This window comes from Athalia rosae, chromosome 1, assembly GCF_917208135.1.
Source record: "Athalia rosae chromosome 1, iyAthRosa1.1, whole genome shotgun sequence".
NCBI lineage: Eukaryota > Metazoa > Arthropoda > Insecta > Hymenoptera > Athaliidae > Athalia > Athalia rosae.
In genome coordinates this window covers 26,902,501-26,926,496 of record NC_064026.1, presented here as the reverse complement: position 1 = coordinate 26,926,496, position 23,996 = coordinate 26,902,501, and the positions used below count along the sequence as shown (strand labels likewise).

Sequence of the window (23,996 nt, the reverse complement as noted above, 5' to 3'; positions counted from 1 at the left end):
CGACCCTGTCGATCGTCCCTCTAAAATCTTAGCTCCGATCGATGATAATCCACGCCACTAATATTCTCTGATATTTTATGCTTGTCGCCGTCGTAAATTGAAAATTTAACGAGGCAATGCGAACTTCTTCCCATCGTACGGTGATTTGAAAGTTCGGCGAGTCTATGAAATTTGCAAAGATCCTTACGAGGAGAAGAAAACTTTCGCACACCTCACAGATATCGCGTATAACTGTAACAGCTATATGGTGAGTACGTAGGATATGCGCGGGAATTTTCTTATTTTTACACGGTTCTTAATCGTTTCGGACCGATGAACGCGCGCGGTAGAAAATTGCACATTGTGTATAATAACGCGAACGGATCGCGTCCCCGCGACAACGAGATTGAAAAAAAATCAAATAAAAATTCAGCACCCCGCCACGATGGTGAGAAATACAAAAGAGATCGTTGAAATATTAGGGAAGATACGAACTCCGGTTCGCCCAAAGATAATAAGAATAAAGAACCGTCCACTTACGTAGAGACCGCGTGACGCGATCGACAAAGGCAAAAATCAATCAATCGGCGATGTCAATAGGCATTAATTCCTCGTTAATACATATCTATATGTAGTAGATGTATAGTATATGCGAAGGTGAATGTATAAAAAAAAAAAAGTCGAAATAATTCGCAATGGGAATGCGAAGCAGCAGACAGCCAAGAGAGCTCGTCGATCATTTCGTTTAGCGTTACGTTGCGTATTTCGAAGATAAAAAAAGGAATAAATAATAAAAAGAAATAAAAAAAAAAAACGGAAAAAAAAAGGAATCTGCGAATTCCAATCGTATATTACAGACGATATTTTGCCAGGGATAGAATAATATCGTGGCGTTGCCCAAAAGTGATATCTTCCGTTCGGCGTAGAGATTCCCAATAGGCGAATACGTCTCTTCTTTCTATACCTATACGTCATACATAATTTATGTTCCTGTTATGTTTCGTTCTCTCCTCTATTTCCTTCTCATCTCTTTTTTTTGTTCAGGACGTTCTCCGCACTGAAACAAGCTACCCGCTTTTGAATTTAGCGAAAACTCTTGAATTTGTCGGTCGATTGCCTTTGTTCGGAAAATTGTTCGTCGACAAAGAGTGGATAAGGACATGCAGGGAAAATGAAGAGTGACGAAATCGAACGACCGTACAATTAACACGCCTAATCAACGACCGAGGAAGAATTACACAATTACCGCGTCGATGGTTCGAAAATAAATTCGTGTAGATCGATCCTCGATACGATCGTCCACCGCTACACCGTTATAGTTTCTTCTTCGTACCACACCATGACCATAGTAACGTTCGATGCGCCGTGTGCCAATTTCTCTCGGTGATCATCCAGCTCCGTGGCCCCGCTGAACAGCCATCGGTTCTCTTCTCTCCTATAGGTACGGTACATAATTCCCCAACGTTGTTACATACGTTGAATTTCTTTACGGCTGCATCATCGCGTGGTATGAACTGTTGTTGGAAGTTCGTTGCTTCCATAGAGTAGAAAGGCTTCGTTACACGGTACGGTACGTTCGATCGTACGAAGGCTGACGTTACGTCATGCGGGCCGAGAGTAACGAGATTAAAATTGTCGCAAAAAAAAAGAAAAAAAAAAAAAAAAAAAGTGTTGCGGCGGGACCTTGTCAAATTCGAAAAAATGATCGATCGAAGCTCGGAGCGTCCGCGTAAACCGGTGTAAGAAAGTGGTACACACTCGCAATTGTCCTCGGGGATGTATATAATATAATATAATACAGCGACGAGCGTGTCTTCGTACGTACGTACATTATAATTTGAACGTGCCGGAAGAATGGAAAAAGGGTCAACGTCGCGTATCTATAAGCGAGGAGAGCTTTCCCCGCACGACATTATCGGGTTTTGCTTCGAGTACGACGCGACGAGTATATCGAGAAATGTACACGTAATATCGGATAAGTACGTATCATTATAGAGAAAACTGTGCGAGTCTCGCTTGTCTGTTCTCGGTGCTCGGGCATCGCTGAAAATCACGAGAAGAGGAACTTCGGTATTTACAAAAATTGCGCCATCGTGACCGCGACGACTTTCCCACGTGATGAAAAAACGAAGCGAGTACGCGTGAGGCGTTTGGAAGTACGTCGATAATTTCAACGTGTAATCTTCGCGGTTGCAGTTTGCCAACCTTGTGTTACGTTCGTTAATATGCGTACATACATCTATTCGTATATAGATATATATGTATCCCTTATTTGGCGAATACCGCGTGCGAACGTGGACCATATATCGCGTGTTTGGGAACTCGCGATGGACGGGCGAATGCGGGGTAGCCTATTTTCCGACCATGTACATAGGTGTGTCCGCGTGTATAGGACATACATCTCGGAGAAATAGCGAGCACCGGCTAAAGAAGGAAGCCACCGCAGCACCGGCAACCAACCCCCTGTACTTTTGTCTGCTCATCGTTATTTTCCTCCTCGCAACCTAGAATATATACCTACATCCTACGTATATATATATATGTATATACCTATACATACTTTCATGCATACATGTATATGTATGTACGTATGTACCAGCCCGCGTGTACTTTTAGTTTACTCGGCGTTATATTCCCCCAAGAGTTAACCGGAGCGAAATGTGCAGGCTACGCCGAGACCCGGGACCGAGATCGAGACCTCAAGAATTTTATACGCGTAAGAATGTGTGCCGCGAAGATAAAAAGATGTTTTTTCGTTTTTATTTTTCACTCGTTTTTTTTTTTTTTTCTCTCATTTTATTTCTCCACGTAGAAAACCGAGAGCTCCCCGAACGTCGATGTGTAACATATCCGACTGATTAATCCGCATTCGCGAAGGAGTGCGCAAACGGTATTTATTTAATAATTGTGTGAAAATTTTCGAATATTAAATTTTACCTGCGCTCGAGAAGAGGAGTGTACGTACGTACGTAACTCTGATAGGTATGTATAGTATGCATATTATTCGGTAGAGAATCATCGGTTGAACGCGAAACTCTTTATGTATAATTCCTATATAGGTGAGTTTCATCTCGCGCGACAAAACGAGCGTTGAAAGTACCGTTAGCAAAACTTTAGCGGTTCCAACGTCGGAAGAAGTCGACGGTAGCTTCTTCTTCTTCTTCTTCTTCTTCTTCTTCATCTTCTTCTTCTCGTATACCTCTCTTCCGCGACTTTCTTGGGTTGCCTTTGCGGTGTTACCCGGTTTAATATATTACCGACGGGACGAAGAGCGAACGAACCGAAGGAAACTCCATAATCCATTTGAAATTCCATAAACCCCGACCGCGGAAACTCGCCTCGCCTCGCCTCGTCGCTTCGTATCGCCGAAGCACCCACTACTACCACCACCCGACACAGTTTTCATCTCACGCTTTCCGACCATTTGTCCTTGCAAAATGCCACTTACACCTATACCCACCTATACACGTATCCCTGATAACTTACAACTCGCCGCCTTTACTCGACACGTCCGCTAAGCAAATTCGAAACCTAATTCGTTCCAGGGAATAAAAAAAACTGAAAAATATCGCACCGCGACGTACACGCACGCGCGTGTTCTATACTCTAGCGCCCCCGTGATAATTTACACGCTCGGTGACTAATGAGTTATCCCAATTATCGAATCAACCCCCGCAACTTCACCTACGGGTGGTCACGCGTGCATCGGTGTACAGAGAAAGCTGCATCCGCCGCTGTTGCAGTGTCATCTGTCAACCGAGCGGTTCCAGTCCCGCCGTGCGGTTATAGGATTTTCCTGTATACCCGTACAACGTATCCCACGGGCTTTGCCGCTTGAAATCGAACGATAAAACGAACCGCGCGTACCTACCTATACAGAACCCGGATCACGCCCAAAAAATCTGGAGGTAGTTTAACGCGCGGGGATATTCGAGCTATCGGGTACACACGCGTATTTTCTTATCAAAGTTTCAGAGTCGATTCGGTAGCTGAAATCCATCGGCGGAAAATTTAGAGAAAAACTGCACACGTCACGTCCGAATGTACACGGTTCTCATGTACGTACCCAGACGTTCGATTTTCACATCGAACGTGTTCACGTGTGCGTGCGCAACGTGATTATCATAGAGTCGCCAGTTTTAGAGCTACTGCATTCCTGCATTAATTTCCATAATCCTGTACGGATTAAAATAATTATATTGTCAAACAATTGAATAACACAACGACGTCTCGTAACCGGCCTCCGGTGAGATCATGCCCGCCGTCGATTCTCATTACATCGTATGATACGATATATTCCGTCACCCGAAGCGATGCGGAGCGTTTTAAGGTCGCAGGAAATGATTTTGTCATCGTGTACTCCATATGAATCGATAGAATTCGCCTAGGTGGAACAATGTGACGGTTACGTGATCGGATTCCGATCCTAAGTGCCGACGATATACCTTTTCGACAAAGGTAACGTGAAAATTGAAAAATTTCAAAGTTGGATAACATGATACCCGTGCGTACGGAGGTATATACCTACGGTATACGGTACACATAATGTAATACAAGCCCACCCCGCATCGCGTCGAGTCTGAAGAACGTCTGGGTGTTTTTAAGAGAATTGCTAAAAACTTTGTTTTCTGTACAGCGCGAGACTTTTGCGCGGAGGAGAAACTTTGTGAAATTACTTGAAGAATTTCAACCTGTGCAGTTGAAGCTGCAGTAGAGGCGATACCTCAAAGTAGCGCAAACTCTCGATGGAGTTATCTTCTGTACCCGAACTCGTACGCGCGTACGTCGATGTACGAGACGAGCCGTTGCGAAAAGGAAATCGAAAAACAAAAACCGAATTCGTCGTTCGAAATATAGAAAATTTGGCGCTCGAACGCCGTCTCTTTTTCTCGTACCGTAGCGTCGTAAGATTTCACTTCAATGGCATTAAGCGCGCGTTAATGTACGTACATTCCGCATACGCCGATCCAAAGTTTGATTTCGCAGCACGTGCTTGGTAAATTGTAGCGCGTGAATCGCGGTTGATGCACGCGCGTATCCCGATATACCCCTGCACCCGTATGTGTCGCGAGTCGCCGCGTTTGTGCGCGCGAACTTGAATGGATCTTTGTTCCGAACAATCATCCTCTTGTCTCGGATCTCTCGAGTAGTACACACTTCGTACGCGTGCGTATGTGCCGGTATACACGCTACGCGCTTCTTACAATTGGTGAGTTTCTACCTACACCGCACGTGTTGATGTACGAAACATCGATTAAAAAGTGACGACGAGCCACCCCACTTTCTTCGCTTCTTCGCAACTCCGCGTCGTCGTTACACACGATGCAGGGGATGAATTAATCCGCTCGCTTCTCGACGACGTAACGCGCTACGGTATTGATAATACAACGATAACGATTCACTACCGAGGCGTTCCTACGAATTACTCTTATGGTTATCGTTATCCTTATCCGATTTCATTCGCGTTCGCAGTCGTGTCTCTCAGAATTTTGAAACCGCGCGCGGGGTATTTCTGTTCCCGATTTTTTCACGAGATAGCTAAACATACGTGTGTTATACACTGGGACTCCGTAGTGTTCTCCTCTTACTTTATACTAACCGGGACAAACAGCGAGCGGCGCGATTGCGTGGCTGCCCTCAGGATAAAACTCTACTCTTAAACTGTACAGATATACTGTATAGGTATATACCTGTGTATTCGTATATACATATATAAACTAGTTGAAAGTGCACAAGACGCGTTTACATTATACTCGTATAGGCTTCGTGTTCTATGCAGGTTTCAACTCCATTACACCGTAGTGCTCGTGACCTATTCAACGCGGTGTCTACGATAATAATAATAATGATAACGATAATGACAATAACAATCGTATCGAACACGCTTTTATAAGGCGACGGTGTACACATACAGCGTGTAAGTGGTACGTACGTACGTACGTTGAACGCCTATTTTCGAAGGTTGAAATTCTTTTTTTCTTTTCATTTATCTATAGTTTTCGAAAAGAAAGGACTCCGCGTCGATCATCACCGATCACCGTATAATACATATACCTATATGTGGACGATCAAAATGGTAGCGCGTTCAATAATTGAAACAATCTTCTAATGGGGAGTCGTTCAACATCGTTAATGTCCGCGTCTAATGGGAAACGAAGACAATTAAACGACCAAGTACATTTGCTGATACGTTTCAATTAGCGGCTTCCAGACGATCGTGTTGGATCGAAAAATTGTGGCTTAAAAATTCGTCGAATCTTAAAGATCGAGGCCTGATCCAACGGACCAGAGGATTAGAAATTGCTGAAATCTCGCAAATTTTATCCAAATGCAACGTAACTTGATCGTTGCTATCTGTAACGTACCTACAACATACCCGGCAAGCTACGTTATTCGATGCCGCAGGCGTCGCGGCGCCTGACAGAACGGAGAACGTCGGAGCGTCGCGCTGTCCAAGAATTGAGAGTAGAGTCGGTTCAGTTGTGGCGCGCGCGCCGTCTCGAACGGGTGGAGTATTTTTCGCGTGTATTTTCGATCGGTCGTTATCAGTGATTTTTCAATTCTTCATTTCCAAATTTAGTCTGATCTAAATTTTCGGTATGCTTGTCACGTGATTTTGTGTACGGTATAAAAGTCCGTTCATTATTTGGTGTGTTTGAAAAGTTGTTTCGTATAAAAGTTTCGCCATTGTAATACGTATACGCGTAAAGTGATCGAAAGGAAACAGTGATCATCGGTAAGAAGAGATCGGCTGGTCCATTTGGACGGAGAGAAACTTGAGGTACCGAAGAAATTTTTCTTTTTTTTTTCTTCTAATAATTCTTCCCCCTCAAATTTTTTGAATACCCTATGAAGTAAGATACGAAATAACGTGTTCCTGCGTCAAAAACTTTTTTTGATCGCAGATATGGGATACTCTTTCCTTCCGTTTTATCGCAACTTTTTCTGACCCTAATCAAACGTCTTTCAAAAACTTTTTTCCTCGCCGAAATTTTTTTTTTTTTTTTTTTGTCACAGTCAACTCTGAAACAATAAATGAAATGAATTCTATCATTGCTTTCGTTCATTTCATTCGGTCGCGATTATTTATTCCGTACGCGGATGTCGATATGGGACGAGGGAATGTTGAATCCTTTTTTTTGTACTTGTTGTTGTTTTTTTTTTTTTTTTTTTTTTATTTTCTCACCGGGTATGTTGCCGGACACGTAGGTGATTTCGTTGAGCCAGCTCATCTCAAAAGTTCTGTATACGTGTGTATACGCGGTATATGCTGTTGCCGAAAGTAAGACGAAGGAAGACGCGAGAAGAAGGGAGAGCGAGAAAAAAAATTAAAGAGACACAGGTCTTTAATCCGTATAAACATCACGAGCGGCTCAAGGACCTGAATTTTAAGGAAGTTTGTTCCCGCCTTGTATTATACATGTAACTATGAAGATTCATAGTCCGTGGTTATAGCCGTGTTAAGGAGCGAATTGTCTTGTTTGCGTCGAAAGGTCCAGATTATCAAATTTCTAGGGGTTGATGGGAGAAACTACAAATTTTCAAAATGTAGGGGAACTCGGGGCGATTTGGGATATTTGAGAAATCCACGAGAACAAAAAATTGAAAAGTTTTAAACACAGAATACTTTTTAAAGTTCTTTTCGATCATATTAAAAAAAAAATTTTACAAAATTTATGGGGTACCCCATTCTGCACCGCTGCCCCATATTGCTCCGCGTTCCCTCTATATACGCTCGGATTTTTGTTGAAATTTTTCTGGAATAAGAATCACATTCTATTCGCTCACAATGCGGCTCAATATTCCATCCAAAAAACTCGCAAAAAACTTTTTGAGGCAACAGTGCGTAGTGAAATTTTTTACTCAAAAAAATGTCGAAATTTCATACAGCGATCTCGTACATGTTATGCGACTATAAAATCTGGGGATGTAACGGAGAACGAATGGGTGAATTGAGAAAAAAAAAAATGAAAAATGAATAAGGTGGAAAAAGGTATGGGGTGTATTGATATACATACAGATGCGCGCATATACTTACACTATGTGCGGAAATGTGAAAACGTAACGAAGTAATGCTCGTACTTACGATCCATAAAAATCTATTCAAATCCACGCTTGAGGTATATTCCTATATTATGGACCATCCAGTTTTCAAATGACGCTGCAAGGGAGAGACGACCCCAGTGTGTTATGTGTACATATATATTTTGTAATTTAGTTCTTCCGACTGCTGTCTATACGCGCGTATTATACACTACACGTACACATACATGACGTCCCTCTTCCCTTTTCGCTTCAGGATCGGTGGGGGGGTGATGTACTTCGCGCGCCATTTCCTTCTGACGAATATCTTCGGCAATGTGTATAATTCAAAGGAACAAGAAGTTCGGGGTTCTTTTTCTTTTATTTCTACTCCCTTCATGAATAATTCAAAAAAAAAAATAAAATAAGACGAATTTTGAAAAGTCGAGCGACGCGGATTTGTGGTATAGAAATTACCGTACCCCCGTGCACCGTAATTGAACGCTTTGGGCCACGCGCGCATTATCACGCATTTCACTCCATCTATGCCTGATCCGATTGTAAGGTGAGCCAGAATTTACCCTTGACTCTCGCCTCTCGCCTCTCGCCTCTCGCCTCTTACCTCTTGCCTTTTGACTCCTTGCCACTCGCTCTCGAGGTACTTCGCATTTTGCGTCGTCTCGCGAAGAAAGCCGGCCGCGTGAATTTTGAGGGTGAATTCCCTCAAAGCTTTGATGTGTGTTTCTCGCGAGACCGCGGCTATATATATATACAATATACATGTACGTATAATAGACCGGGTTTCGTATACCGCCTGCATGCGTCGCGTTATCAGATTCTCTCTCACCCCAATTAAAGTCGTTTGAAATGCTCCGATGGTCTAGTTTTTATTCATTTTTTTTTTTTCCTTTCATCCTAATTTCAGTTTCTTTCGTTTATCCGGACGTAGAGTATCAAATACATGCAAGTGTGAATACCCATGGTTGATTTCTATATTTTCTGATCCTATTTCTGACATTCATTTTCGAAGGTGGATAATTGGATTGTTTTTAATTTTGGAATCTTTTTCCACCGAGGTATAGCTGAATAAATGTCAAACAGGAATTTTTGATGACGTTCGAGATAGAAGCGATATTTAGATGCCATCAACCGAAATCGAATTGAAAGTAAAGTCGACTCGAGAGTTTGGAGGTGAATGCCGCTAGAAATTTGGAATGGTATTTTAGTGGTATATTTTACTCTCGATTGCACAATTTTTGTTTCTCCGTTTTATCGGGGCGAAAATATCAAGAGAGGTGCGAAAACGTGGGAATCTATACAGTTTCTAAATTATGTAAATCGTTGCCTTCGAAATTTCGATTTTTTAAGTCGTATGTAATGAGTTTTCGAAATACAGCTCGCAAGAATCTTCGAAACATCGTAGAAAAGTTTCATAGACTTCCGACGTACGTATGTATGTGCCAAAATTCAGACTCAACTTCAATCAGAAACCTATCGAGTCTCGGATGGCAATTCGAGTCCAGATTCGATTATGGCACGTGCCGCGTTAATTACCTTTCGGTGTAGTTAAAACCGTTCCATAATCGTCATCTGCATCGTTAATCGTTGACACTCGTATACCATATGTGTATTGCATGTATATTGTACACGTTATGTACATGCAATACACTATACTACGTGTATACCATTACGTGCACACTTTAATCATAACCCTTCGCACTCCAGAATCGTTCGATCTTGAATTTATATGCAGTCACGCTATTTCTTACTCACACGAAACACTTCTAAACGCGTGAAGTAATCCCATAAATTTATTAAAAATTATACGTACCCCTCTTTTTTTTCTCGTTCCAACTGTGTTATCGAAAAATAATTAAACCATTGCATTTCTCTGAAATTTATATTTCTATATTTGACGACGTTGGCGCGGAATGACATGGTGTATTACCTAGTAGAAACGAAAAGAAAAAAAAAAGCGAAAAGTTTCATTATTGTTCTATCGTTAAGCCACTTAATACGGTTTTCCCCTCGTTACCTATGTATAAACATCACCACGGTGTGTTACTCTCGAGGGTAACTTTACCTCCCCTAATTTCGAAAACCGTAAGACACTTTTTCTCGTTTCCGTATAGTTACCGCCGTCGTTTTTACGATTTTCCTTTTAAGAGAAACAAATGTGATTCGTAACCTCGCTCTTTTCTCCCTCACGTCGCGTCGTCCGATCCCCGATTCACCTGTACATTCAACACGAAATCCGAAAAGTTTATCGGGGATTAGATAGAACGATAAAACTATTTGAAAAACTGAACGTGTATACAACACGTATACGGTACCTACAGTTAACCGATCTCATTCGGAGAGTATACATGTATATATAGTGGGTGGACGTACGCGCGTATCCCTTTGAAATCCATTTTTTGTACGTTGAATTTTTCGTTTCTCCTTTTGATTTTATTTTATCGCGGGATGGGTTGCGGTGGGCAAGCCAGGGGATAAAGTTACCGTTATCAGGACAGTAGTCTGCAACAGCAACAGCAACCGCCACATGCATGTGGCCGAACGGCATTCTTGAATTTTTATACACCGCGGTAGTTAGGGGATTTGAATGCGTACCGACAACACCAGGTAGAGAATCCGGTTTTAAAGCTCGGAACAGCTGCCGCTGGTTTAACAAATTTTCTTCTCCGCTTCTTTTTTTACCTTTTGTTTATCCAGTTTTTGTTTTTTTTTCTTTTTTCTTTTCAAGCGATCCCGAAATCATTTTGTATATTTTTCCGAACACACGGAAAATCATGCTTCATCGGATTGAACGAAATCGATTCTTCTTTCCGAAATATTACCGTATTTTGGTATTCATTTTTTCATTTTTTTTTTTTTTAAGTTCTTCTGCGCGGAATGGTTACGGCCGTAAGTATTATACTCGAGATGATGAGGATGAAATACGCGAGGTGTGTAGGTATAATGTACATAACGTCCCGTTACAATCTTATACGTGCTTATTCAGGATTCCGGTATTAGTATTACACGGAATTCATGCAATAGAGTTACACACACACGTGTACGTACCACCTTACACCTGTATACATAGGTATGATGTATGTAACTAATATCTTCGGTGTAATAACACGTGTGTACGAGAGAATTGCGCGCACGGCGTATAAGTGAGAATATGTAATCATATAATCATAGGAAATGATCGTTTATTAATCATCGGTTTGAATATGAGCTGCGCACCGTTCGGATCGACTTTATTTTATTTTATTTTTTTTCATTTTCCTCTCTTTTCTCTCTTTGTTCCGGAATTGGCAGTGATGTAAAAAACTAGAAACAGTGAGGTAATATTGCATCCGAACCTGCACAAACTGCACAACGGACGGTTCACGAAGTATTATTTTACGTCGAAAGTATGTAAATACATATTTGAAATATTTGAATAAGGACATAAGCATATACCATAAATATGCGGTATATAAAGGAGGGAGGATATTGCTGCGTGAGTTTAACCTTTGGGAAATGCGAAAACTCCACACAAGCCTTTGGGAAACGACACAAAGAAATAGGGATCATTCTGCAGGGGATATATTTCGGTCGTTTTATGATTTTATCATTCACTTGAAATTTTTCCGATCAATTCATTGCTTTTAATTCGCCAAACTACCCCATGCACATCTGTACCACCTCTTCCCACACGTGGCAGTTGATGCGATATCAGACAGTCCTGGTAATCATTCTTCGTAGTTTTTTTTTTTTATTCAATTTTATTCAATCACTTGCTTGATTTTTACCGCTCTTTAATTTTTTAATTTATCCTCATTCATCGCATCGAATTCGTATAGCTATATACTATACGTATCTGTGGGCATATGGCGCGTACCTACACATACCTGTACACCTCGTCCATTTGCTACGGTTGAACGAAACCGAACAGATCCGACGGAGAAGACCGTGTGGAGGGCAACGGGACGACGAATACATACCACATACCAACTACCTAACTGTACACACGTTCGAAGTTACATGATTTTTGCATTACACGTAATGTGTAAATAGAGTCGACAGACAACCGCGATAAACGTATAGAGTATATACCCACTCTGTATGTACAGCGCGGATACGTGCGCCTAACAAAATTCTCGAAAGCCCGAATTTTATATCCTCCGCGTGCAGGTGTACGTATGTAAATGTGTAATTGCTGCACTGCGATGCATTAGATTAAATTTTATTTTCAAGCTACAATATCCGGTCCTAACGATTATTACATTCACAAATACAGTCGTACACGAATATCATATCTCTTGGATTAAAAAACATTTTAGCGTCCATTCAACGCACCTCGATACACGCGTATATTCGACGGCACATCATCGATTAATTAACATTTGACAGATTTTCGATTTGCAAATCATATTATAATAAGCACTCACCGTCATTCTACATTTTCTACACTGACCATCGCAGCTGTATTACGGTCTGACACGGTTTCAATTTTTATTCGAAAGTGGTTTTTTTCGATGCCCCCGCGGATTTCGTTATAATTTGACAAAAAAAAAAAAAGGATGTCTTTATACCTATGTGAATAATATCTTGATAAATCTTACAGACCGTGAGAGGGGAATTTCGTCAAAAATAAATGTCGTATAATTTTTATTTTTCGTTTTTTGTCTTTTTAATTTAGTTGAGTTAATTTAATTCTTATCCCTGAATTCAGAAGCGTATATGGATATGTATACGTACATACATGTTTATATTACACATGACATACTCGTGTATATATGTGTCGAGGATGCGCGCACGTTTTTACGATGTTGGTTATAGGCTAGTTTCTTTTTAATTATTTTTTTTTTTTGTTCCTCTTCTTCATCTCTTTCCTGGTTTACTCCCGAGTCTTTCTCAAGGTACACCACACAACTGGTTTCTCGCTAAGAATTTCGGGTCAATCGTGGCCATCGGCATCTTCTTCACTCGACGCTGCGTTGTATGGTGATGATATTTGGTTAGAAATACATACACGTCCGATTCCTGCACTACAAACCAAAATATGTACTTTCGTATACAAATGTTGAATTCGTACATTAGTTTATATATAAAGAGATATATTTCGTAAAAGCCTTCGCAATAAAATGGATAAAATGATCATTTCTAAAGATTTTTGGTATATTTATATGCATACGCGCTGATTAGACTGGAATGAAATTAAAATTATGGATAGTTGGATAAACTTACGTGGATATATACGGATTTTTTATCTCACTTTTTTTCCACATATTTCGTTTTTCGAGATCTACACTCGTACATCGTCGGTAGATTTCACCGGTGATATCAATGCCCGGCAACGCATGTCAGGCCTGCACGGGTTACGATCCGCAGCGTCGTCGGGACATTTGACTTTGTGACTTTTTATTCGCTAATGCTTCTCCAGTTTTTGCAAATTCGTATTTCTGATCTGTTCGTGTAATTTGCATTCGAAAGGGACAGTCGGTTCTCAGTTGAGATTTTATTCGTCCGAATGAATATTCATAAATGGAAAAATACATACAAGAGTGAGTATAGGTGAAGAAGTTTGGAATATTCCGATTAGATTTTTTTTTCAAATAAATTTTTCTTTCTATTTCAAATAAACTAATTTTTTCTCTCCAAAAAATTGTCCCACACATTTCGCCAGCACTTATATACGCCGGTGAAAGCTCCATAAAAAATTAATAGATCAAATTTCTGTGTTTTTCATTGAAATTCCAAAATCTTTATTCGGTAAATCGAGTGTGCGAGAAATGTAAAATATAACGGATATCATCGCGATCATATTCACACATGTACATGCTTATATACCATTGAGAAACTTTGGAGAGTTTATGTGGCGAGGCGACGCCGATGACCACGTCGAACAACACCATATGATATGAGGAGCAGGTATTCCGGCCCGAGGCGTATTCCGTATCTTTGATGGCCAGCCCGAGCAGGAAGAAGTTGGTTCGATCCATATTTTAAAGGATGAAGGTTGCCTCGTAAGCTCGCACAGCGGAAATGATTTACCGAATCTCGTCGTCCCGATGAGTTGGAGTCGTTGTCACGTTATCGTTAGATTTTATGCGATACAGATGATTCCTATTTTTTTTTTTTTTTTTCAAATCATCCTGCCTTCAGCGATCCCTGTATACAAATCTAATCTCGGATCGAAGCCAATCAGCTCAGCTGCGAGAGATTCCAGTAGTTATACACGTATCTAGGTACAACGTGCAACGAGAGGAAGAGAGAGAGAAAAATGAGAGATGGGGGGGCAGCAGTGCAGTAAATACAAATACATATGCTCGCTGTATGTGTACGTATATATATTTCTGTACTAGAGTATATACGTTATGCATACGGAGTTGAAAGGATGATCTTTACTTCGGTATCTAGTTTACGGAGATGCTGTTATATAGCTTCTCTCCGTCGTTTAATAGCAACAACGTGTATTTAGAGATCGAAGGATCGAGATCTAGATCTGATCGGTTGAGACGCGCGCACCGGCTCGCTCCAGATGCTGGAAAACCAGTTACATGCATGATTTACCTTCAGTCCGATAGTTTCTATAATAACTTACTTCGGGTATACACGTAGAGAAAAAGAAAAAGGAAAGGATAAGAAAAAATGAAAGAAAGATAACACACTCATTGTATCGAATAATAAGATGATAACAACCGTATAAATTATCAGTCATCCTTTCATAACGTATAATGACGCGATGCAAGAAAAAAAAAATTTATTTGGATTTTTTTTTTTTTGTACACCCGGTTGCTCTGATTCTGAGCTAAAGGCTTATACCTTAGTATGGCAGAATGGAACAGAAATGAACTCGCTGAGTGTACTCTGAACCATATATGTAACTACCGATTTCCCACGTATATATACTTTCTTAAATGGTTTGCGGTTACATAGAATTCGCAGAAATGCCGCAAAGGGATGCCGCCGATCAGGTGGATGAAAGGGTTAATTCAATTATGAGGTGTGAACAAGATCTTTATCAGGTGTTGACAGCTCGTCTGACACCTGCTCACAATAGGAGCAAGAAAAAAATGGGGACTGTGATTTCACACCTCTTGAACTATTAAAAAGCTATAAATTATGTTTACAATGTGGCACGTGCCATCGGTCAAAATGCCCGATGCACGTGTAAAAAAATAGGAAGTCGCATCAAGTGGGGCGAACTTCTTTTTGATTGGGTGAGCGGAAGCTTGACACCCGAACTCCGCGCGGACTGCATTTGCCCAATGATTTTTACATATGGATTTTGGTGCGAGAAAGCTCAGCGTGGTGGGAGCGTGGGACGCAAGGCGATACGCCGCGAAGCGGTAGAAAGACCAACGAGATAGAGAGCGCTCGGGTCCAGCCCGCTAAAATATGAAATCTCGGGCTACGTAACCCGCCATCACGTTTCCCGTCGTATCTCGAGAACGAATGATCGGAATTTGATGATGCATTGAAATTTTGAATACGTGATTTCGTGGCCATGGATTTTATTCATAGATTAGGTTCGTAGCTGAATTTGATCTACGGATTCGTGTTCCTGAGACCGAAATGCGTTACAAGATGTCATACGATCGATTTTTAAAATACTTAATTTTTGACCTAAAATCAATATTTTTTCCAGTTATTTTTTCATATGGTATTTTCATATATTTTGCTCTCAGAAATCCGGATTCACAAGTCAAATTGATCTATCTGCAAAAATGACCGAGTTATCGCCGAATTACCGCATTTTTTGGCATAAATTTGAGGATATCTCGAAGGGAAAAAATCGTAGCTCAATTTGGACAACGGATTCATGTTCCTGAGGTCAAAATACATAGGAAAAGTGCCATACGATCGATTTTAAAAAATAAAAATTTTTGGCCAAAATTTAAGATTTTTCCAAGGGGTACCCCTTACGATTTTTTCAAATTTTGACCAAAAATTTTTATTTTTAAAAATCGATCGTATGGCACTTCTCCCATGTATTTTGACCTCAGGAACACGAATCCGTTGTCTAAATTGAGCTACGATTTTTTCCTTTCGAGATATCCTCAAATTTATGCCAAAAATCGCGAAAAAATGGGGATAACTCGGTCATATTTGCAGATAGATTAATTTTTCTTTCGGATTCGGATTCCTGAGCTCAAATTACAACAAGATAGACTAGAAAATCAATTTTTTATTTTTGACCCCAAAAAGCTGAAAATTAGCGATAACTCGGTCAATTTTCAAGATAGATCAATTTTTCTTTCAGATTCGCATTCCTGAGATCAAAATACGTGAGAAAAGTCTCTTACGATCGATTTTGAAAATACTTTATTTTTGGCCAGAAAATCGAAAAAATCCAAAGGGAATTTTGTCGATTTTGGGTCGAAAAAAAATATTCCATTACATATGCTATTCTCATGTATTATAATCTCAGAAATCCGAATTCACAAGTGAAATTGATCTATCGGCAAAATTGTTCGAGTTATCGCCAATTTCTCGCTTTTTGAAGCATAAAATTTGAGATATCTCGATGCGAAAGATTCGTAGATTGACATTGAAAAACTTCGAGCACGCGTGTGAAATATGTGGTATACATGTAACGATATTAATTAACAAGTGTCCAGCTGATAAGTTTGCCCACGCTATATAGTATGTACTGCTATTGCTATTCACTGATTAATAATTCATAATTCATCGTCGGTGTATACAACATGTTATATAAAACTACTTTTTCAAACGGTCAAGGTATATCGTTTACACCGCAACAATTATCATCTACATCGTTATAAAAAATTGTACAAAACTTTCTTCTTTTTTTCCAACACTCGATATGATTCGTCACTCAATAGTACTTATTTTCTGCAACGTCTTCTTCTATAATGAACATATATCCACATATATCGATATGTATTTACATCAATTAAATACCTACATGCGTATTATCCATATAAAAAAAAAAAAATGATAAGAAGAAGGTAGTGAATTACTGCGAAGGTGCAGCAGCGACGACACAGAGGGTCTCTCTCGCCGATTTTTTTTTTTTTCATCGTACTTTTTCCTCTTCTGCGAGAGATTCTGATCAAAGAACCGCTTGCCTGCTCGCTGGCCGCTGTCTTGTGGCGTGTGTACGTTATAAGCGAGGAAAATGTTAAGAATGCGGAGAGTCATTTGTCTCGACGCTTTTCGATCCAACTTTTTTTGTCTTCTTACTTTTTCCTTTTTTTTTTTTTTTTTCTGGTCTCCCGTTTCACTTTTTGTATACTCTAGTTCCCCTCTTATCACGCGACGTCTGGAATTTCAACACCGACTCCACCAGCGCGTGTGAAGGAAGAAAAAAAAAACAAAGAAAATGAATAGCGAGAATCGATAAAGTCAGACCGAATGAATATGAGATCAAAATGAGATGGAAAATCATGCCGATCGTGGTGCGGGGTGAACAATTCATTTATTCACAAGTAGAAGTGAAAGAAAAAAACTGGCAAATCGGTGTCGAAATTATGAATTTCAAGTACATTTGTATGTACGTACGGTGACGCTTTCAATCCTATACACATGACGGAATCCTGCAGGTGTTGGAAGACACTCGAAAGTCGCGTCTAGTGAACAGGAAAAGCCAACTGAGGGTGTACCAAATTGCATCGAACAGTGCGGTTTTAACTACATGTAGCGTAAGTTGTATGTACGGTGTGTGTGTGTGTATGTACTGAAACTACATAAATATCGCGTTTTGCGGAGATATTGAAGTTCTCGAAGCTGTGCAACGGTGAACTATATAACTACCACTGACTGTTCAGTGTTTTCCGAGGCTACTTTCATTCCGCAAGGACACCCGGTGGGGACTTGTGCGCAAACGGTATTACGTGTTCCTGTATTTATACATCCATCTATGTAATAATATTTTATATATACCTAACGTGGGTATGTCTATTTATGATATTTATATTTTATATCTATGCTGCTACCGCTGCCAAAGCCAAAAAATACGCATAACTTCACGCTGGAAATATGTTACACACTTGCTCAGAGGATACGTCATCTTATTCGTAAGGATAAAATCAAAAGACGGTGCTCTCAAAGACCTCAATTTAATTCTCACCGTATTAGGAAGCCCATCGGGCTTAGATTCAATATTTTTAAAAATTTGGCAATTGCGATTTTTTTTTCTGATCGGACCCTCTAACTTTTGGATGATTTTGACGGTGAGTCAACCGTGACGTAGACGGATCTAATTGTAAGAAAAACACATCGTGTGAATTTCTATGAATTTTCGTCGTATCGTAGCCCACCCCGTAAGACCATAGATATATTGAACAAGACGAATAATCGAGCGAGTGATTGCCCAGCCTTATAACCTCAGAAAGTTGATAGATATCGGGTACCTGGCACTTGTTCGAACTATTGTGGTCGCTCGTATAACAGGAATTCAGAAAGGGAGGAAAAAAGGAGTGCCAAGTTTGCGCTATATACACATTGGTATGGATATACTTACAGGTGTACGTGCGGTAAATTATTGTACCTATGAAGCGAAAAAAGAATGATCTGATAGAAAAGAAAGAGAACATACGTCGCTGTTACATCCGACAATGAATGAGAATTTCACATCGATCGGAAAATTTATTTGCAGAAAGATATCATTGGGATTATTATACCGTTGAACGTGATATACCTATAGGAAGCAGATGTCGCGTAGACAAGGAGAACATTGCAACTTTAATTTCTGTATAATTTGGGTTTGGTGTGAAGAAGGATTAATTATCGTTATCGTCGTCCGAGTTTCAGCTGCGCGCTGCTGGCTTACAATTAACAGGTACTTCGAGAAGTTTTGGGTGTAAATTACACCCCATGTAATACAAGTTTCGATTCACGGTTGAGATCGAATTAACATGATTGATTAAAATCATTCTGCTTAATAGAGCTCGATGTTGAATAATTTCCATCTGTTGTTAAAGCTCACTACGTATTTCACGCACGTACAAAAAATTTAAAACAACTACCTACCCACATTTTTTTCATGGCAATATTATTTTAAGGACATTTTAATTCGCAGTATACTAAAAAGTTTCATACCTCACGCGTTGCATTTTTTTTTTTTTTCACGGTGTGTAGCGTTATATATATTCTCCTTCTCTTCGCCTAACGAACTAACGGTTTTAATTATCCTTTTCGTATCAATTATAATTTGAGAAATTCGTTATAATTATCATTGCGTATTTATAACACGACAATTAAAAGGGTCGAGCTTATGAAATTTTCACAGCCGTTATTTTCCGATTAAAATTTTTGAAAGAGAACGAGAAAAAAAAAGGACTAGAGGAAACCAATCGTTTTTCACATTCGAAAGATAACTGTACGGGGAAAATGAAAGAGGAATAAAATAAAAATGTGGACAAAAATTTAGAAAGAAAAATAAAAAAGAATGGACAATGGTCGAACGCAGTTGTAAGGTAGATAACGGTATATTTTTTTTCTTTTCTATTTTCAGGGGAAAAAGACGCGTCGCTCCGTTGGGTGACTGACTACTTTGCGGCGAGCAGCGATTCAGCGACGTCGACAATATACTCCTCTCTGTAGAAGTAAGAAAGTGGAACGACAAAGAAACCGAACAGACGGCGATCTTCGAATCGAAAAAAAAAAAAAAAAAAAACGAGAAAAAGGAGAAAGAAGAAGATTATTAAATAAAAAAAATAAAATATGAACATTGCGTGAAGAAGTGGAGTATAACAAGTCAAGATGGAAACCGAAGAACTCACTCGACTGGTCGACGGTATCTACAAAGTAAGTGCATAACCATTTCCATCGAATCAACATAATTTTGGGCATATCGTAACTCACTCATTTTTCTATCTTCTATTAATGCTTAATTCTCTTTCATATTACAAAAAGAAAGAAGAGAAAGTGAGTGAAATTTTTTTCTCAAAGTTTGCCGATCCCGGCCCACGCGACACGCTGATAATTACCATCTTTGTAATTGGGCCTTGGGGTGTTACGATAACAATTAAGAAAAGTTTCGATCGTCAAGTCGGAGCGTTTCTAGCCTCCGGCGGGTTATTCCGCATCATCTGAGCGAAGCTACTGCAGAAGCCTTCGCTTCCTAGGAAGGGTGCGAAAGGGTTGCGGGGGGTGGTGTAAGGTTACCCCGATGTCAGGTCGACCGTTTAATTAGATTATTTTACACCTAATCATTTTAGCTTCGCTCGTGACTCCGCGGGAGTTCACGTTCCGAAGAAGGATATGATTCAGAGCCGAGCTATATTTTAACATTAATTTTTATCCTACCTTTTTCGGGGCCATTCTGTTCCGCCGATTATTTTTTATCCTTTTTCTTATCTCGGCGAAGAACGCGTGTAACGTACAAGGATCACCTTCTATTTTTATCTGCAGCTGTTACTCCAATTATCTTCTTTTCAACGGATCGTTTATGCGTCGTTCAACGTCGATCGAGATTGAGAAGAAAATAAAAAAATTCATTAACTTATCGGTCGAATGAACATTACACTTTTATATACACCAATTTGTTACGTACGCGCGGTGAGGTGAGGTATCCACGTGCAATAGATAGATGTATATATAAGTATCCGTATTTTATGTGTTCGATATCTACTTAGACTATTCGCGGTTTCCCGCTCTTCGTCTGAGAACGTGACTTTTTCACATTTTGCGAAAGAAAATATTTAACACGTCGACGAATAATTTCAATTGACGAAATAAAATTCTCCAGCGCGGTTCCGCAAGTTTGAGGAACAAGAATTACAATTCCGCTCAATATTTTAACTTCGGCGATTCGTTACCTTCGTTATCTTCGATACACATGCGATTTTGTTCCCGTTAGAATTTCAAATTCAATGGAGAAAAATGAAAAATAAAAACCTAGATTCAATTATCCTAGATACCTGTAACGGTCAGTCGGATCGTCGAGAGCCTGCATGCCCGAATAGAAAATAAAGCGATCCCGCAGGAGAGCTTTTTTTCCTTTTATTTCGATTTTCTCGTGATGCAGCCTATAATATAGAACTTCATCGAGTGGTTTTGTGGTTTGTGGTTATCCGTGTATAAATTTAATGAAATGACCAGAGAACAAATTATATAATGGAATTGTCAGGTAACTCGTTGTATAGCTGGATAGAAAGATAGGACATGGTACAGTACAGCTAGAGGTAATCCAGGAATAAAAAATTTCAGAGAGGATTCTCGCGGCTCATCGAAGGTTCTTGAATTGAAAAGAGAAGCAAAAAAAAAGAAGGGAATAAATATAAATTAATATCAGATGTCTGGTATACATTTTCAAATCAATGCGCAGCTGGTTAATAAAAAATTCACGTATTTTCTTGAAAGTGGAAATCCAGATGAATTTGAAGAATATATCCGTACGTAGCTACGAATCGCTCGACTTCCACACACTTGAAAATCGAGTAGGTCGGGATATCGGGTATAATTGGCATGGCGAACGATTTCCTCTAGCTATACGCGTACACACGGTGGTACAGGTATATTATAGCAAACCATGACGGTGCTTGAATTACAGGTTATAAGGGTGGCGGCTTTTCCGAACGTGGGGGAAGTTGGTGTTGACAAGTGACCCCCTTGGCGAGACTATATCATGTACAGATGTACGTATACGGGGGAGGGGAGGGTATGGCATGGCATGGCACGGGTATATATTAGATCGTTGGGCGTCGCGAAACGCTCCTCGACGACGGGACGAATATATATTTCATTCCCTGAAATTCCCCCGTTATTTCAGCCGTTTTCGTTCCCCACCCCTCCCCCGTTTTTACTTCCCGTTTCGCCCCGTGCCTCGGTTACGATATCACGATATAATATCCATCCCCTTCGCCGTTTCTCCGCACCCTAAGGACCGATCGACGAACGCGCGCCAACCTCTCCGCTAACGCCGCGTCGCTGCGGATCCGAATCGCATCGCGCCTTTCCCATGGCCGAAGCTTACGCCGCCCGGGTGCAGTGGATATTAATTGGCATCCGATGTTGCTCGATACGCCTCGTTTTCCCTCTCGTACTCCTCTACGCTCGATCCTCATCCTTGTCCCCATCCTCCGACGTATAGGTATAGGTACCGTAACTCGAGTAACGTATACATACGTATATACGTCCAACCGTAATACACGCGGTTAAATAAACCACTTGCATCCTTGCGAGGTATGCGCATCTATTACATACCCCACGCCACCCCGGCTACCGAGACGTAATTCACCGCGATATTATCGAAATTGGGAAATCGGCGGGGTTATTATCGAAGTTATTATCATTTGATCAATGACTCCTACAGGTAAGTACGCGTATTATGGGGACTGGACTACCTGTATTTCTCAGTGGGCGTTTCCGCGTTAACTGCATGCCGCACCTGTCCCTCGGCATATGCTCGGCGATTTGATTATACATATACCTACTTTATACTTATTTTCGGTATGCCGAAATAATCGCTGCAGATATACCTTTACTAGGAATATCTATTTCTTGATTATATTATTTTTTTTTTTTACCGAAGGAATATGCAAAATTAGAAACAGTACGAAGGTGTTAATTCATTCTGTAATTATTCCTCCCAATTTAGCCATTTGTGGTGATCCAAGTATTTTTTCTTCATTCTGTAACTTCTGTATATAGTTTAAAAAATAGAAAAAAGAAATGTCTGATGAAATTACCGACTGTACGAGAAATAGGTGTGCCACAGTTGGTGTTGTAATATACATTTATAAATGGCTCAAGTTTGGTCTTCATTGTTCATTTCATCTATTTTATTTATATATTTAATACATAATCGTTGAAGGGGTAACGCAGCAATCGATGTATAATATACGTGCAAAATATATAGACTATACGGTGTTTTTTTTATATCTAGACCAAATTAGCGTGTTAATTTGACGCAGAAAAACTACGTGGTATATAAAAAACGATCGGTCCGCAATGTTACGGTGTATTATTATCGGAGTGTAAATGAAGAGAATTTTGAAACGCGATATCGCGCGATCGTCAAAGTATCGAGTAACGAATATTACACACATATGTCGATATGCGATCATTTCCGATAAATCAGAATTGACGTATGCGCCTTTCAATTCCAGGTCAATTATTCGACATTTCGGCATTATCCTGTACATAAAAATATTGAGACAACGGACAACTTTTTAACCAAATAAAATTCAACGATGAATTTTCATAACTACTATTCGATGTACAATTTTTAATTGAAACGAAAATTCTTCTCAATTCACATACGTACAGTGCGAAATATATATTGTGAAATAATAATGGTACCCGGATTACGCCCTGCATGAGCGAATGTACTTAATAATATACATGTATGAATATATACGTATACCTATGCACTCGTATAAACCATGATAAACTGTATAATAGGGCGATAATAATAATACTAACAATAATAATGGTACACGGTTATAAAAGCGATGAGGTATTTCTGCGAGGTGAAGAAAAATGAATAAATAATAAAAATAATAAAAGATACCTTATAGCTACAGAGGTAGGCTATAGACGTACCTATAAATGTATTTACCTGTATAGCCGTGAATCAAATATACCTAGAGGTTGTATAACGTTTTCTCGCCTTTCCAATCTTACAAGTCACGAGCTGCCTACTCGCATTGCTTGCCTTACACCCGCTGCTGCTGGTGCTGCTGCAATTCTAACAACTATTATATCTTTAGTGTACTCGTAATGTGTAAATATGTGTACGTGTATATGTATGTACGTAGGATAGAACAACGCGACAGTTGAATTCTTTCGTAACGTTATAGAATATTTCTCCGAAGCTTCGTAACTGTCACCTGATTTCACCGATGAAGTTGGAAACAATTGGAAGAAAAAAATGCCACGTTACCCGCGGTATCCGGCTAGACGAACGGAAGAATTTATAGAGGGTAAATTTTCGAAGTAGAGTTATGTACGGTGGTATGCGATAATGATAATGATAAGGACATGAAATATCTCCCGTTTACATTTTGATTTCGTGCGGTTAAAATGATCCATCTCATACTTGCGAT

At 39.9% G+C, this 23,996-nt stretch overlaps 1 protein-coding gene across 8 annotated transcripts in view; it reads left to right on the top strand.

Annotated features, from left to right (window-relative positions):
• The window catches only part of LOC105683436 (calponin homology domain-containing protein DDB_G0272472-like), a 121,214-nt gene that overhangs the window by 5,459 nt on the left and 91,759 nt on the right, over positions 1 to 23,996 (top strand). For 2 of the 8 annotated variants that reach the window (XM_020850870.3, XM_012396018.3), the window contains exons 1-2: positions 6,444 to 6,760; positions 19,460 to 19,752. In XM_020850870.3, the coding sequence (XP_020706529.2) occupies positions 19,708 to 19,752 (45 nt within the window). In that variant the 5' untranslated portion in view covers positions 6,444 to 6,760; positions 19,460 to 19,707. Of the gene's footprint in view, positions 1 to 5,054; positions 5,189 to 5,304; positions 5,662 to 6,443; positions 6,761 to 7,977; positions 8,172 to 19,459; positions 19,753 to 23,996 lie in introns of those variants that run through there. The other 6 variants (XM_048660113.1, XM_048660112.1, XM_048660114.1 and 3 more) reach the window with 5 other exon arrangements.